Source organism: Mesoplodon bidens (assembly GCF_964165515.1).
Source record: "Mesoplodon bidens genome assembly, chromosome: 8".
NCBI classification, from domain to species: domain Eukaryota; kingdom Metazoa; phylum Chordata; class Mammalia; order Artiodactyla; family Ziphiidae; genus Mesoplodon; species Mesoplodon bidens.
The window spans coordinates 94,708,354-94,721,446 of NC_138165.1; the positions used below are offsets into that span (position 1 = coordinate 94,708,354).

Below are 13,093 nucleotides of genomic sequence, written 5' to 3' on the forward strand. Positions count from 1 at the left end.
TTCTTTGTCTTCTCTTGAGAAGGGTGTCTTCCTGGGCTGGACCCTCTCTCTACATGTCCTCACGATGTGAAGCTGCTGACCTTACCCTTTGCCCCCTTTCCACCCTCTGCCTTAGCCTGCCCAGCTCCCCCAGGGACAGATGTCGAATGGCCCCAGAGTACTTCACTGCACAGAAGATGAAGAAAGCCTATTACCTGACCCAGAAAATTCCTGATCAGGTAGGAAATTGCCTTCACCCCAGTGCTAGCAGAAAGCTTCCCTTGTCAAACCTGTGGAGCCCCAAGGCAAGCAGTTTTTCTTCTCTCTAGGGCAGGGTTTCCTACATCCCCTGGTGTGCAAGGATTTGTTGGAATGTATGTCATTCCGGAGAGAGTTGATGGCCCTTATCACATGTTCAACAACCACTGCCCTTAGCAAAGTGCTATACCAGCCCACCCTTCTTGTAGAGCTATAGACCCTTGGGTTTCTTTCCCTGAGGGGCACTGAGCTCCTGGAAGCCTTGACTTTCTCAGAGCAGATGAGGGAGTCAGATGAAAGTGTGGCAGACACAAGGCTGTGGCCAAATCTGGATTCTGATCTTGACTTCATCCAACAAATCACTTAACCTCTGTGCCCCCTGTCTCCCCTCACCCCAGCCAAGAGTCTCTTCATCCCCCGAATAAGCTCAGCTGACTTGGGAATAGATGAGGTCCAGAGTGGGCCCACCAGACTGCCTTGGTGGTCCTTTGGTCCTGGAGCCTTAGGACCCCAGAGCTGTACTCCCCATCCCCCAACTTTTTGATTCTCTGCCTCTGGCTTACACTCTTTTTTTTTTTTTTTTTGCGGTACGCAGGCCTCTCACTGTTGTGGCCTCTCCCGTTGCGGAGCACAGGCTCCGGACGCGCAGGCTCAGTGGCCATGGCTCACGGGCCTAGCCGCTCCGCGGCATGTGGGATCTTCCCGGACCGGGGCACGAACCCGTGTCCCCTGCATCGGCAGGCAGACTCTCAACCACTGCGCCATCAGGGAAGCCCTGGCTTACACTCTTTGTCATACCCTTTTCCCCCCTGTTCCTTGGGCCACAGGACTTCTATTCATCTGTGCTGGATGTCCTGACGCCAGATGATGTTCGGGTTCTGGTTGAGATGGAGGATGAGTTTTCTCGCCGTGGTCAATTTGAACGAATTTTTCCTTCTCGAATCTCTTCTCGCTATCTCCGCTTTTTTGAGCAGCCACGATATTTCAACATTCTCACCACCCAGTGGGAACAGAAGTACCATGGCAACAAGCTCAAAGGTGATGTGTCCTCCCTGCCCACATGCCATGTTTAATGAGAGATTAAATCCCAACAGACCAAGAAGTGGGCCTCTGTGGCAAGAAGAATAGGCCAGTTGATTCCACCCTCTTAAGTCCCACCCTTGTTAATCTTGTCCTAGGAGTAGATCTGCTTCGGAGTTGGTGCTACAAAGGGTTCCACACAGGAGCCATCTCTGATTCTGCTCCAGTGGTGAGTAGTGCTATTGGGGTGAAGGGGGACAGTCCTACCTCAGGCCCCTCCCTCTTCCACCTTAAGAGTGCAGCATGGGTTGGGTGTAGGTCCAGACCCTCTCACTTCTTCCCAAGGTTCTGCAGGTCTCTGTGTCTCAGGACCCTTCCCTTTCAAGGGAATAATTGCCTCCAGGATTCCCTGGATGCCTTTCTTTCAAGGATCAGGTGCTTTGTAGCCTCAACTTCTTATCTGAATCAAGAGAGGACCAAGACTTCTTCCCATATGGGCCCATTCCTGCAGGGTAGGGAAGGGAAGAGCCCTCTGATCACTCGGGTAGAGCTGGGAAAGAGTCCTAAGACCCAGACACTCTCCCCTGACCTCTACCTCGCCCTTTGGCCTCATTGCTTCCTTTGCTTTTAGTGGACTCTCCCGACATCAATTCTGACTGTCCCAAAGGGTGATGTGACACTCAGTGATTTCTCCAAATCGGAGACTGGCAAGCTGGGGTGAGTGCTGCCTGGGCAAGGGAAGGGTGTTGAGTGTGAATTTGGGGAGTTTTCCTCCTCCCTCTCTTCCCAGAGTATGATGAGATCAGCGTTCTCCAGTTGCGGGTTGGTGGGAATATCAGAATAAGCAGCCACAGTATCTTCTTCCTGGTGGCTCTTGGCATGCCCAGTAAAGCTGAGCTGGAGCACAGACTCATCCGCAAAAGCAGCCACTTTCAGCCATACTGAAATGAATACGGTGAATGCCTGCTCTCGACTCTGAAGGTAGCAGATCGTGGGTTAAAGTCTCAGCTACACAATGTCTCAGCCATTTCTTCCTCCCTCTGTTCCCTTCAGAAAACATGACTCCTCCAAGGGAAGCATACCACTCTCTGAAGATGGGACCATGCCCAAGCCCACGAAGACCCAAGCTAGCCTTTCCCCTTTCCCCAGGAAACCCAGTTCCTCAAAGGACAGTGAGGACACCAGCAAAGAGCCCAGCCTCTCCACCCAGACGTTACCCTTGATCAAGTACTCTGGGCAGACTTCGAGGCTTTCTGCCTCCCCCACCTCCCAGTCAGCTGGTGACTCCCTCCTATCTGCTGTGAGCCTGTGACGGGCCTGTCTCCACCAGCCCCTGCCCAGGCGCACCATCGTTAGCTACCTCATGGGAACTGGCTGGCCGGCCGGCCTGAGCTCCCACCCCTCCATCTCGCCCCTCCTCAGAGTATTTTTTGAAGTGGTTGAGTTGTAGAGGGGGGTGTCTGGCGGACTGGAGGGGTGGTGGGGAGGGGTACAAGGAGAGGAAGGTTCACTGGCTGGCACCTCATATCTCAGTGGAGAAGCCAGTGATGGCCGCTCAGCCTTACAAAGCAGGGTTTGGTTTCTCCTTTTAGAGAGCCATGTGTGGTTTGTTTAGGCCTTGGTGCGGTGACTGAGTTACAGCTCAAGAGGAGAAAACATACTGAACATATTCGGGCCTGACGTCCCTTGCTCTCTGCATAATTGAGGAGGTTCCTCTGAAGGTCCTTATTTCCTCAGGTCTCACCCTCCCGCCTCCCCAACCCCCTGTCCTGAGGAGTCGCTTTCAGAAGCCTTCAGACCTCCTCAGTAGATAAGCAGGCAGAGGCCATGACATGCTGAACCCATTTCCCGTCGTCCTAGTCTTGGGGGCATCCCCACCTCCAGACCATTTCTCCTTTCATATACCCACCCAGCCAGTAGCCCTAGGTCTTCCTATTCTGACCTCACATCACTACTTGTTCAACCTTCTAGACTTCTCTCTCGTGGATGTTACCCCTTCAGCTCTTGTCTCCCTGTGAGGTGAGAGGTTCTATGAACTTTGTGAATTTCCCATGGCTGCAGTAAAGGAGCCCGGATAATCCCACTTGCTGTTGCCTGTCCGGGTCCATATATCAAAGGACGCAATCCAAGGGGAGGGTGGAAGGAGCTGTGGTTCCCCCTTCACGCTCTCCGGTGTTCGGGGTCTGGCTCACAGGTCGCTAGGGCATGCAGACTCTGGTGGCCTGGAGGGCGGGTTTCAGGAGCAGCCACCATTGTAGGATGGGCTTCCAGTCAGGCTCCTGACTAAACCTTGTACTCTGAACTGGATCTACCTCCCCAAGACTCGGTAAACAGTGAGCGTTCAATAAATGTTGACCACGTGAACTGTACGTACGGAGGTCTCCCGGGACACAAACACCTAAACCAGAAGCTTGCCTCTCTCTCTCCTGGGCCCAGGGGGAAGCCAAGGTGGGAGGGTTTGGATCAGAAAGGTTGTTTTCACTTGAACGATGCTCCTCCTTTACCTGGCACTTCCTGGTTGCTGCTCGCCCCCTCCTCAGCCCTACAATCCCTTTACTTCATTTCATTTTTCTATCAGCGGGGCCCAACAAGAAGCCAACTGGCCCCTTGACTCAGTTACCCAGGTTTTCCCTTTGGCGCATCAGGCAGGATGCTCTGCTCACGGTCTGACCCCAGGCTTTCTCTGCCTTCATTCTTGAGCTTGGGAGAGATATCCTGCTTCGTGGCTCCAGGAGTTCTGTGGTGAGTTGGGAGGGAGCCCTGGAAAAATCACAGAGGCCTGACTGCGTTCAAGGCCACACAGTTGATGTGTGAAGGCCACGTTGACAGTTGTGAAGAAAGCCTGATGGCAAAGTCCTGGGTCACTGCTGTGCAGTGGTAAGGACTTCAAAGTCAGGTCCGCAGGAAAGGTCCTTGACAGTCCTGTTAAATCTCTTCTGCCAGACTTGAAGCCGACTCTCTCTTGTCCTGCAAGAGTGGGTGCAATATTCTAGTGCAAATGTCAAACCTTGTGATGAGGGCAGGAAGCAGCCTTCCTAGGAAAATTAGCCACCTGCTTAAATAGTTTTGTTGTGGCTCATCCTCTGGTGCAAAGGCTTAGGTGTGGAGGCCTGACTGAGCTGTGCCACTCCCTGGGAAACAGCTTCAATACTTTGCCTTCTGAGAATCCCCAGATGCACGGCACAACCATTCCCATCCCCGTAACTGGAGAAGGGACCGGCTCTGCAGCATGATGGGAAGCAGGGGAGTGGGCTGTGGGGAAATTAAATGAGTGTTGGAAGAAGAGTGTTCTTAGTAGCTTAAAACATGTTTATACTTTTAAAGTTTTCATCACCTTTGAGTATCTGGTGTGTGTGTGTGTGTGTTGCTGGGTTGGAGAAAGGAATGAGGCTAATGTGTCATACTTCCCTTTCAGCCTTGCAAGAAAATGAAATCTTGCTTATTAAGAATTCAGCATACATACTTAACAATGCATACCCACAGTATAAGGTATTCAGCTAAATAAGGAATTTGGGGGAAGTAATGAGATTTTTGGGAAAGTTTAAATTTGAGGGTAGAGTAGAGTAGATGTTTGTCAGAACATGTCAGTTTTTTCCTAACTTGATAACGTACCCAGTCCCTGTTTGGAGAAAGGGGAGCAAGTGCTCCTGAGTCAAGGAATGCAGTGTACAGGGTATTTCTGAAGCACTGGAGTAAGGATTTGGGGGCGGGGGCGGTGGGGTGTGGGTAAGGAGGGTGGTTACCATTTCTGCTTCAAATTCACTCAAGCTTGATCAGACACTAAGGAACTTAGAATGAATACTTAATGGAGAGGCGGCATGGGGATAAGAAAAGAGTGTGAACCTTGGAGTCTGACCTAGGGCTCAAATCTCAGTTCCTTTGTGTAGCCTTGGGCATGTCATCTAACTTTTTAAAGTTTTTAAATAATACAAATTTAATACCTACATTGTAAGGTTGTGAAAATTAAGAACATAGTAAAAGCACTTAGGACATAGGACTTAATGCATGGTTACTCCTTTCTCCATTTGCTATCCAAGCCCTGTTCCTTGGTTAGGGAAAGGCAGGCAAGAAATGTAAAACCCTTTCCACTAAGGAATGAGGCAGCTATAGAGACATTTTAGAAGTGAAGAAGGCCAGAACAGGGTTTGGCCTGGGTGATACCTCATCACCCCTACCTTCACCCTATCACCATTATTCATTTTACTGTTTCACACTTTGTTGGGGATTTATTTCTTTAGTTAAATATTTCACAGACAGAATGCAAATTAAAAGTATGTGAATTGGGCTTGCTCAGTCCTATTCAGAGAGAAGCTTTGATAAGAAAGGGAGCATAAGGGAGCAGTGGATGCCTGGGGGCTGGAGAGGGGAGGAGCGGGGCACAGAAAATAGAGACCTTGAACTGGAGCCAAAGAACATGCACCAGCATAACAGCTGTGCCGAGGGACACTTGTCATTACAGGTACATTCTTATGATTTGAGGCTATTTAGTTGAGGGTGATTGTGTCTCCTGTGACCCTATGGAAAGGACACACCTTATTGCCCTCTGGGACCATCCAACAGTGGGCCAGTGCAGGAGGTTGATAATCCAGGTGCACAGTCTGCTCCGCTTCCCTCCACAGCTGAATTAGTTACCCAAATAAGGTAGTCACCAAAGGCAGCCGGGGGACCTCCTGGCTTCCTCTGGATTTGTCCTAAGACTAAGCTCTGTTTACAGTGTGGATTCCCCAACTGCTTTGCAACACTGATGGTTTTCAGAGGTGTGTAGTTGAGGGGGCTCCATTTCATGCCACTCGAGAGTCTAATCCAGCCTCTCGAACAACACTTGGTCGTTTAGATCTCCCTGTAGCAGTTTGCACCCTTGTTAATGTCAGGCTCATTTGACTTGACTGTTCATCAGCTTTGGAGCATTGAGAGCTGCAAGTAGCCTTTATGTTGCTCTTGGCAGATTTCTCATAGGTGAAAGAATATAAGAAGGATCAATAGCGAGGTGGGTGTTTTCTAAAACCCATTTGTGCCGCCTTATAATGGACTGAGACACATGGAATGCTACGGACTGTCATGGGGAAATCCAACACAATTTTGAAAAGATAATAATCTCTAAATTTCAACTAGTAAAATGAGACCAGAGCTTACCTTGTAGGGTAGTTATGAGGGTTAAGGGGGGGGGCAGAATATACATAAAGCGGCTAGTAAAGTGCCTGATACATATATAACGAAGATTTAAAAAAAAATAAAAAACAGTTAACACCACCAAAACCATTTTCATAAAGTAACAGTAACATACCGTGTAACACAGCATGTTACTATTATAATGGTACTATGATACTATTATAGTAGCATGTTGCTCTTACAAAACTGTGATAAACATGGGATGGCAAACTGGTGATTTAATCAAGATAATTCATTTAGAAAAATTGAAGCCCTTAACATTAGTTGTCAGAGAAGTGCAGTTAAAACTATAATGATACAAGCTGAGGAGCCAACAGGGAAAAGCTACCAACTGTGGGATTATGACAACCTCTAAATAAGAATCCCAGCAAGGCAGAACCACAGGGCAGTCATGGCTAAGCCTCCTTGGCTGGTCCCGCTGTCCCTACTGCAGGCAGGCGGCCAAGTGCTTCCCTCTCTCCCCGCTGTGAGACCCATAGCACACGCAGGGCAGGGACCTGAGCCGAGAGCCTCTAGTTCAGAGAAAGGGGGGCTGCTCCTTGCATGTCACGCAAGGCACATTCCTGGGGAATCTGGTGTTAAACCATTCGTAGACAACCTGCTTCTGGGTCAGGGTTGTGTGCAGCTGAACAGCTCCCTCACTGCAATCTATTGAAAGTCAGCCCTCAACATAAGAATTTGGAAAAAAAGAAAAAGAAAAAACTACAAGGAGACACCACTTACACAGCAGAGTGGCTCAGGTGAAAAAGGCTGAAAATACCAAGTGTCTGCAAACATGGAGCAGCTGGAACACATACATTGCTGGTGGGAATGCAAACCGGTACATTGGAAAATAGCTCAGTAGGTTCTTATTAAGTGAAATACACTCAACATATGACCCAGCAATTCACTCCTGCTTGCAAATGTTCACAGCAGTTTTATTCATAATAGCAAAACCCTGGAAACAACCCAAATATCCAACAACTAGTTAATGAATAAACAAATTGTGATATATCTGTTCAATACTACTTAGGTAAAAAAGAGGAATAAACTGATGGGTGCAACAACATGGATGAATCTCAAGAGCATTATGCTGAGTGAAAGAAGCCAGAAACAAAAGACTACATACTTTATGATTCCATTTATATAACATTCTAGAAAAGGCAAACTAGGGACAAAAAGCTTATCAATGGTTGCTAAGGACTACAGATGACAGAGGGGAGGGACAGTTGAAGGGCAGGTTGGAAATATTCTATACCTTGATCGTGATGGTGGCTATACGACTATGTTGAAGCTCATCGAATTATACACTTAAGATGGATGAATTTTCTTATAAGTAAATAAAGCTGACTTTAAAAAGGCTAAGGAAATACCATTTCATGATGAATATGTATATTAAAAGCACGATGAGATGACACTAATTAAAATTTATGTATTTTTATTTTTAAAAAATATTTATTTGGTTGCATGAGGTCTTAATTGCAGCAGGCGTGCTCCTTAGTTGCAGCTTGCAGGCTCCTCAGTTGCAGCACATGGGCTTCTTAGTTGTGGCTCACCAGCTGCTTAGTTGTGGCTCCAGGGCTCCTTAGTTGTGGCATGCAAACTTAGTTGTGGCAGGCATGTGGGATCTAGTTCCCTGACCAGGGATAGAAACCGAGCCCCCTGCATTGGGAGCACAGAGTCTTATCCACTGCACTACCAGGGAAGTCCCCAGAATAGTTAAAATTTAAAAGGCAGTCAAGATTTAAGAATCCACCTGCCAATGCAGGGGACATGGGTTCGAGCCCTGGTCCAGGAAGATCCCACATGCCATGGAGCAACTAAGCCCATGCGCCACATCTACTGAGCCCGCGAGCCACAACTACTGAAGCCCGTGTGCATAGAGCCCATGCTCCTCAACAAGAAAAGCCACCGCAGTGAGAAGCCCACGCATCGCAACAAAACAGTAGACCCCGCTCGCCGCAACTAGAGAAACCCCGGGTGCAGCAACAAAGACCCAACACAGCCAAAAAAAAAAAAAAGAAAAAAATTGTTGCAGCTACCTTTGGAAAAAACAGTGTCCCACGTTAGCCATCAGGAAAATGCAAATTCTAAATATACCATGTATATCATAATTATTGCAGAGAGCTGCATACTAAGACTGATAATGTCATTATCACAGTATTATCACTAGCTCATCTGACCTGGGAACTCCACTCCTAGGAATATGCTAGTGATGGGGTGAATTGTGTGCCCCCAAGTATGTAGGCTGAAGTACCAATCATATTGTGACCTTATTAGGCAATAGGGTCATTGCAGATATAACTACTTAAGATGAGGTCATACTGGAGTAGGGTAGGCCCCTATTCCAATATCACTGGTATCCTGATGAAAAGGGGAAATTTGGACACAGATATGCACACAGGGAATATGCCATGTGAATATGAAAGCAGAGGTTAGGATGATGCACCGAAGAGTAACCCCCACTAGCGGCAACTAGAGAAAGCCCGTGTGCAGCAACGAAGACTCAATGCAGCCAAAAATAAATAAAATAAATTTATATTAAAAAATTAAAGTATTATTAAATTTGGTGTGTATATTTCCAATTGTGTGTGGGGGGGAGAAAGAGAACCAACTGTTGAAAGGGTTTTGTAATTTGTTTTTATTTCTTAATGAAACATTATGAGCATTTTAATAAAACCCATGCTCTTTTCACTGAATCATTCTGCCTCTTGTTTCCATAAATGCTTTTGTTTCAGGATAGAGAGCCTCATTCAAGTGTCAGATTATAGCAACAACCCCAGCTACTCCCTTGTAATTGAGTGGCCCTCCCACATTAAGGAAGCAGTGGTTGGAGCGTTTCATCTCATTCCCTTTAGGGAAAGACTGACACAGCAGAGACCAAAATAGTTATTTGCTTTGCGAAAGTTGAACTTCAGACAAATGCTGAAATATTTAAAACAAAATATTTGATTACTGAGAGCCAGGATTTTCTGCTCTGAGAGCAGAAGAGTTACCTTAGCGGGTAGAAGGGAAGGCAGCATTGCTGAGGTCTATGGAAAAGAAGGCAGTACAGATCGTTCATAATCACTGGGACCCCAGTTCCTGAATTCTGGCTCTGACTTTACTAGCTGTATGACTTGAGAAAATTATTTTAAATCTCTGCCCCACTGTTTTGTAAAATATTAGGATAATAGCATTATTAACTCTTAGAGTTGATGCAGGAATCGAATTAATATTAGAAAAGTGGTCAGAACAGTGCCTGATACATAGCGAGTCCTCAAATGTTAATTCTTCCTTCTCCATTCCCCTTCTTATTCTCTTCCTCCTCCTCCTCCTTGTAGGCTGATGTGTGTCCCTGATATAGGGGCCTGTGTCCTGCACTTCTCCTCTGCCAATGACTGAGAATCTGAGAACAAAAAAGACCTGTACCTGCTTCCTGGAAGGGAAGTCCCAGAGGTTTTCTCATGCCTAGTATGAGGACATCTGAGACATGTAGGCAGATAGGACGAGATGACCTCAAAGTTCTCCTTCAGAAAGAGTCACATGCTCCCAGGGGCCCATAAAGGCCGTGGAAGTGGGAAAGTAGGAAAGAGAGAGAGAGAGAGAGAGAGAGATTGATTTGAGAGACTTTTGGTCAGGAATAGGGGTAGAGAGTGAAGCCAGGGAGAAATGAAGATGTTTCAGTTGATGGCAGCATAGGCTAACAGTAGCTGAGGACCAGTTTGGAGCCCTCACATGTGTTAGGCACAATGTAATCCCTCAAAATTAGAACCAACCACAAGGAAAGGAAAGGGCAGGTGCAATACTGCAATTCTGACACTAAACCTGGAGTTAGTGCAGACTACAGTTTAAAGACATAGTCCCCAACTAGACTTCCCTCACTTCAGATGCCAGCCACAAGTCTGGGGGTTCCCAGGCTACCTGTAGTTTTCACCAACTGGCTACAAATTCACATGCTCCTGCAACCCCCTGAGGTTTGATAATTCACTAGAATGATTCACAGAACTCAGGAAAGCTCTATACTTTGAATTACAGTTTTATTATTATGCTTATGAATCAGGACCAGCCAAAAGAAGAGGCCTATACAACGAGCTCTAGAAAGGTCTTGAACGTGGAACGTCCATGTCCTCTACCATGGAATCAGGATGTGTCACCTTCCCGGCACCAACAAGGAAGCGCAACTGAGCTTTAGTGTCCAGAGTTTTTATTGGGGTTTCATTACATAGGCAGGATTGATAGAATCAGTGGCGTTGTGACTGAACTCAGTCTCCAGCCTCCGTCCCCTTCCCAGAGGTTGAGCTGGTATCACCTGGCTCGAAGTCCCAACCCTATAATTATGTGACCAATCTTTCCAGCATGACCAGCTCCCATCCTGAAACTAAGGATCGACCCTGAATAACAAAGACATTCCTATCACTCACAAAATTCTAACAGTTAGAAGCTCTATCTCAGGAACCTGGGACAAAGACCAGACAAATTCTTTATTATACAGCAGCGGGTATCCCTAAATTTACTGAGGATGACTTTTTGATACAAAATGGAATTCCAAATAAAAGTCTTCCAGACTCAGAAGACCAGCTCATAACCTTGATGTTGTTTCTAGAGCATGGAAACCCTGGATGGGATAACAGTGAGCTACCACCCCTGCAAGTCACTACAGCTGAAGAGTACTGTTTGCTTCAGGAAGATGTCGTCACGCAGGGCCAGGCGAGTGGTTCTACCTTCTTGTGGACCATCACCCAGCGTATGGTTATCAGGGTGATAGTGGGCTCCTCTTGATTTCCTATTTCTGCAGTGGAAATATTCATATTACCTAGACCTTCCCCTCTCACCTCAAATCTAGTGGAAAGAGCATTAAACTCAGTACGCAAAGCCCTGGGTCTTAAGTCTGGCTCTGCCACTTACTGTTCTTTACCTCCCTGAACTATATTTTTCTTACCTGGAGGAGAAGAATAATGACCTCTATTCAGGGAGACTGTGATATTCCAATAAGTTGCTCTGAGTAGGAGATCTTTTTATTTTTTTTAAATTTATTTATTTTATTTATTTTTGGCTGCATTGGGTCTTTGTTGCGGAGCACAGGCTTCTCATTGTGGTGGCTTCTCTTGTTGTGGAGCATGGGCTCTAGGTGCATGGGCTTCAGTAGTTGTGGCACGTGAGCTCAGCAGCTGTGGCTCGTGGGCTCTAGAGCACAGGCTCAGTAGTTGTGGCACATGGGCTTTGTTGCTCCATGGCATGTGGGATCTTCCCAGACCAGGGCTCAAACCCGTGTCCCCTGCATTGGCAGGTGGATTCTTAACCACTGCTCCACCAGGGAAGCCCAGGAGGTCTTTTTATAAAGAGGTGGTGTATTAGTTTTTTAGGGCTGCCACAGACTCAAGAAAAGCAGACAAATTGCCACAGACCGAGTAACTTAAACAGCAGAAATTTATTTTCTCACAGTTCTGGAAGCTGGAAGTCTGAGATCCAGCTGTGGTTTCAGCAGGGTTGGTTTCTTCAGAGATCTCTCTCCTTGGCATGAAGACATCCTCCTCAGGTGTCTTCACTTGGTCTTAGATACTGTGTGTATCTGTGTCCAAGCTCCTCTTCTTATAAGTATGCTGGCCATATTGATTAAGGGCCCACTCAACTTCATTTTACCTTAATTACCTCTTTAAAAGTCTTATCTCCAAATATAGTCACATTCTGAGATACTGGGGGTTGGGACTTCAACACATAAATTTGAGGGGTAGACAATTCAGCCCATACAAGCATTATTTCAAACAGGATTGCACTGGCACAAGGATAGGCAGAAAGAAAAATGGGTCATAATAAAGCAGAGGGTGAAAACTGGCACACAGATTTTGTTTGGGCTGATTAATTTGTTTTTTAAGGCTGCCAGATGTTTTCTCATAAAAATTGTTCTAGAATTCAAACCTCTAGTCACATCAGGCCTACATTCTTACATGGCAACAGTTGGCTGGAGCTGGGTGGTAGCTGCCCCTGGGGCTGTATCCTTTAGTTTACCCCAATTCCCACCACTGCCCCATTCTGGTCTCTGGCCTGGTCTTAAAACTATAGGGTTGGGCCTCCCTGGTGGCGCACTGGTTGAGAGTCCACCTGCCGATGCAGGGGGCGCGGGTTCGTGCCCCGGTCCGGGAGGATCCCGCATCCCGCATCCCGCATGCCACGGAGCGGCTGGGCCCATGAGCCATGGCCGCTGAGCCTGCGTGTCCGGAGCCTGTGCTCCGCAACGGGAGAGGCCACAACAGTGAGAGGCCCACGTACCGCAAAAACAAACAAACAAACAAACAAAAAACTATAGGGTTAAGACTATTAGAGTTTTTGATCTCTGGGAAGGAGAGTATAAAAATGGATCGAAATGCATACTAGAATTGAAGGGAAAAGTGTATGTGTTATTTCAAACTTCTGGGGAAGCATCGTGTGGAAGAATTGGCCGTGCCATTCCATCCCAAATCAGAGGACAATGTTGACTTGAAGAGTTTAACTAAGGCAGGTGCTTTTTCCTGGGTATCACAGAGCACAGCCATTAAGAGCTATAAACCTTCTGTGTTGCCAGAAGCTATCCCAGACCTCAAGAAAAGCAGGAGAGAAACCAAGTCCTTTGTTCTTCAGCAAAATAATTTTTACTCACTGATTCTGTTAATTCTGAGAGGAAATATCCTTGCTTTGATAGGAGTTTAGACTGCATAGTCTTTAAGGGAAA

General features: G+C 46.9%; 1 protein-coding gene across 1 annotated transcript in view; it reads left to right on the forward strand.

Moving 5' to 3' along the window:
- TTLL4 (tubulin tyrosine ligase like 4) overlaps nucleotides 1-3,621 on the forward strand; it is a 39,531-nt gene extending 35,910 nt beyond the window's left edge. The window contains 6 exon segments of the mRNA XM_081242930.1: nucleotides 116-218; nucleotides 1,065-1,275; nucleotides 1,416-1,486; nucleotides 1,889-1,974; nucleotides 2,311-2,536; nucleotides 2,538-3,621. Of these exon segments, the coding sequence (XP_081099056.1) occupies nucleotides 116-218; nucleotides 1,065-1,275; nucleotides 1,416-1,486; nucleotides 1,889-1,974; nucleotides 2,311-2,536; nucleotides 2,538-2,561 (721 nt within the window). The 3' untranslated portion in view covers nucleotides 2,562-3,621.
- The last annotated feature ends 9,472 nt before the right edge of the window (nucleotides 3,622-13,093 follow it).